Source organism: Nestor notabilis, unplaced genomic scaffold (assembly GCF_000696875.1).
Source record: "Nestor notabilis isolate BGI_N333 unplaced genomic scaffold, ASM69687v1 scaffold13094, whole genome shotgun sequence".
In the NCBI taxonomy this organism is placed as follows: Eukaryota; Metazoa; Chordata; class Aves; order Psittaciformes; family Psittacidae; genus Nestor; species Nestor notabilis.
The window spans coordinates 145802-148533 of NW_009926621.1; the positions used below are offsets into that span (position 1 = coordinate 145802).

The 2732-nt window shown below is 47.5% G+C and overlaps 1 protein-coding gene across 1 annotated transcript in view; it reads left to right on the forward strand.

Annotated features, from left to right (window-relative positions):
- GRM1 (glutamate receptor, metabotropic 1) overlaps window positions 1-2195 on the forward strand; it is a 136017-nt gene extending 133822 nt beyond the window's left edge. Inside the window, exon 9 of the mRNA XM_010013605.1 lies at window positions 1358-2195. Within this exon, the coding sequence (XP_010011907.1) occupies window positions 1358-2195 (838 nt within the window). The remainder of the gene's footprint in view (window positions 1-1357) is intronic.
- The last annotated feature ends 537 nt before the right edge of the window (window positions 2196-2732 follow it).

Below are 2732 nucleotides of genomic sequence, written 5' to 3' on the forward strand. Positions count from 1 at the left end.
TCACATACATTTCCGTTTTGCCAGATTTACATTACCTGTGTTGTATTAGTTTCTTCCAGCTCTGAAGAAGCCTTCTGATATTTTTATTTTTTTTTTTACAAAATTCAACTGGTAATTTTTTACTTCCTGAAAAAGAGAAGCACAGGAGTCTGAGCAAGGAAAAACAAAATACTTAGAACAATACTGCAGGCTGTATGCAAGGGAAGCCGTCTCCCTTGATGCGTGCAGTAGCAGGAGGCAATGTGGCTGTGCCAGCCTCCCACCCGGATTGCCTCCCACCTGCACTGAAATCACGGGGTCTGAAATTTAATCCTTTGTTTACTTCTGCCTATTGAGGGATGAAACCCTGAGATAAGTCTGCTTCACATAAATCATCTCAGAATTTCTCTCCTTCTCTGGTTTTCACACAGGTGTATTGATGTATATCATAATTTGTGAATGTTCTCTGCTGCCCAACCTGCAATTAAACAATTGTTTAGTCTTCTTAAGTACTGCTCAGCTTCCTGTCCCACCAAGCTGCTAATGAGGTATCACTCTGCTTTGAGTGCTGCTCCCTGCAAAGGTACAGGGAAACGCAAAAGAACTACAGTTCCTCAGCGACAGACCTGACCCTCAGGTCCTCACTCAGCCAAACAGCCCAGCGTTCTGATGGGACCCAGCCAGTACGCAGAGTCGGAGAGTTCGACTCACCACGACTTGTTCCTCCACCCACACAGACCAACTGTTCTCAGTCCCAGCATTTTATCCTGGTTTGTAAATATTAGCTGCTCAGGAAGCACTGTGTTTGCCTCCTACCTGATGGAGGCCCTGGGAGCCCTTCATTTCTGTAATAGCTAATCTGTTCCTAAGTGCAAAGTGGGGACAGGGAATAAAAGGGAAAGGAGGGGTTAGTAGCAATTCCTTTCTCTACCCAGGGTTCCAAAGACTATGGCTGTGTGTCGGTTTTCTTCTAACAGCATGGAAATGTTTCTTATAAGCTGTAAATGAGGCTTTGTCCTGGGTTCTTAACGAATCCAGTGCTTTCTTAATGAAAGCACTTCCTGTGACTTTTTTTCCCCTTTTTTGTCTTCCCCCTGCAAGGTAGGGTTAGCCAGCCCTCCCAGAGTCCTTCCCAGAGGCTAGGCTTCCCAGGCTCGCTGTAGGGTGGGTAACCAGCATGGAGTAATTGCGTTTGGATGTAAATCACAGTCATTGCTGCTATTAAAAGGCAGTATTGTTTCTGGGAGGAGATAAAGTACTGGAGGGGGGAGGATTATTAATGAGGCAAAGCAATCAGTATTTTTGTAAGCTTGTTTGTTATACTGCCCATGTCTGCATAACGTAAATGAAAATAAACCCATCTTTATTTTATTCATAGTTCTAATGGAAAGTCTGTGTCATGGTCTGAACCAGGTGGAAGACAAGCTCTCCAGGGAGAACACACGTGGCACAGACTCTCAGTGCATGTGAAGAACCAGGAGACAGGGTGCAATCAGACAGCAGTGATCAAACCCCTAACTAAAAGCTACCATGGCCAAAGCAAGAGCCTGACTTTTACTGACATTAGCAGTAAGACTCTGTACAATGTGGTGGAGGAAGAAGACAGAGAGCCCGTTCGCCTCAACCAGCCCAGCAGCCCCTCCATGGTGGTGCACAGGCGGGTGGCGACGACCCCCCCACTGCAGGACTCAGCAGAGGAGCCCCCCCTTTTCTTGCCCGAGCAGTCCCCCAAGACCCTGCCTCTGCAGCCACGGTCTCTCATGGACCAGCTGCAAGGAGTGGTCAACAAGATTGCCACCGGCATTCCCGACTTCAATACTGTCCTCCCTGCAACTGGCTCGGGGAACGGTGTGCGTCCTCCATACCAGCCCCCTCCACCGCAGCAGCCATCCCTGTCCCCTTTCCCAGTGGCTGCCTTCAGTGAGGAGCCCCTGTCTCCCCCAGCTGAGGAAGCGGAGAGCGAGAAGCTGAAGCTCATTCAGGGATACGTCTATGAGAAGAACCCAGAGGAGGAGGACAAGGAGGTGGTGACCAGCAAACTGACTCTGGAAGACTCTCCAGCACTGACACCCCCATCTCCATTCCGGGATTCCGTGGTTTCAGGCAGCTCCGTGCCCAGCTCCCCTGTCTCAGAGTCGGTGCTCTGCACGCCCCCAGATGTGACCTATGCCTCTGTCATCCTGAGAGATTATAAGCAAAGCTCGTCCACCTTGTAGACACTGCAAGAGACAAGATGAGAAGGACTTTGGCAGCTGTCCATTGGGAGGTCCTAGAGATACAAGATTCCCAGGGCTGGGGTGAGAGAGCGCAGAGAACAAAGTCACATATGACAGAGCAAAAACTTCATCCTGCACTTAAATAATTAAAAGGACACAAAAAGAAAAAAAAATGCATTCTGAGGGCTCAACATTCTCTAGCTGTTAAAAATAAAAATATTGTACTTTGAGAAAAAGATAGGAAATGATAACAAAGCACAAACCCAAGAGACAACTTCTATAGCAAAAAATGAATAAACACACAGGAAAAAGAAAATCACACTTAAACACACCTTCTCTTGGCAATGCTTGAAAAGGACTCTGGGAAGTGTGACCTGGAGAAGTCATTAGCACATTTCATGACTGCTGGCTGTCTGCTACAGAAGCAACACACCCAGGAGCTGGAAGGGCAGAGTATGGTGAGGAGGAGCGAAGCTACTTGTATATGAGACATATAGGCATGAATATTTTTTTTCCTGGTTTCTGTAGGTGGTATAA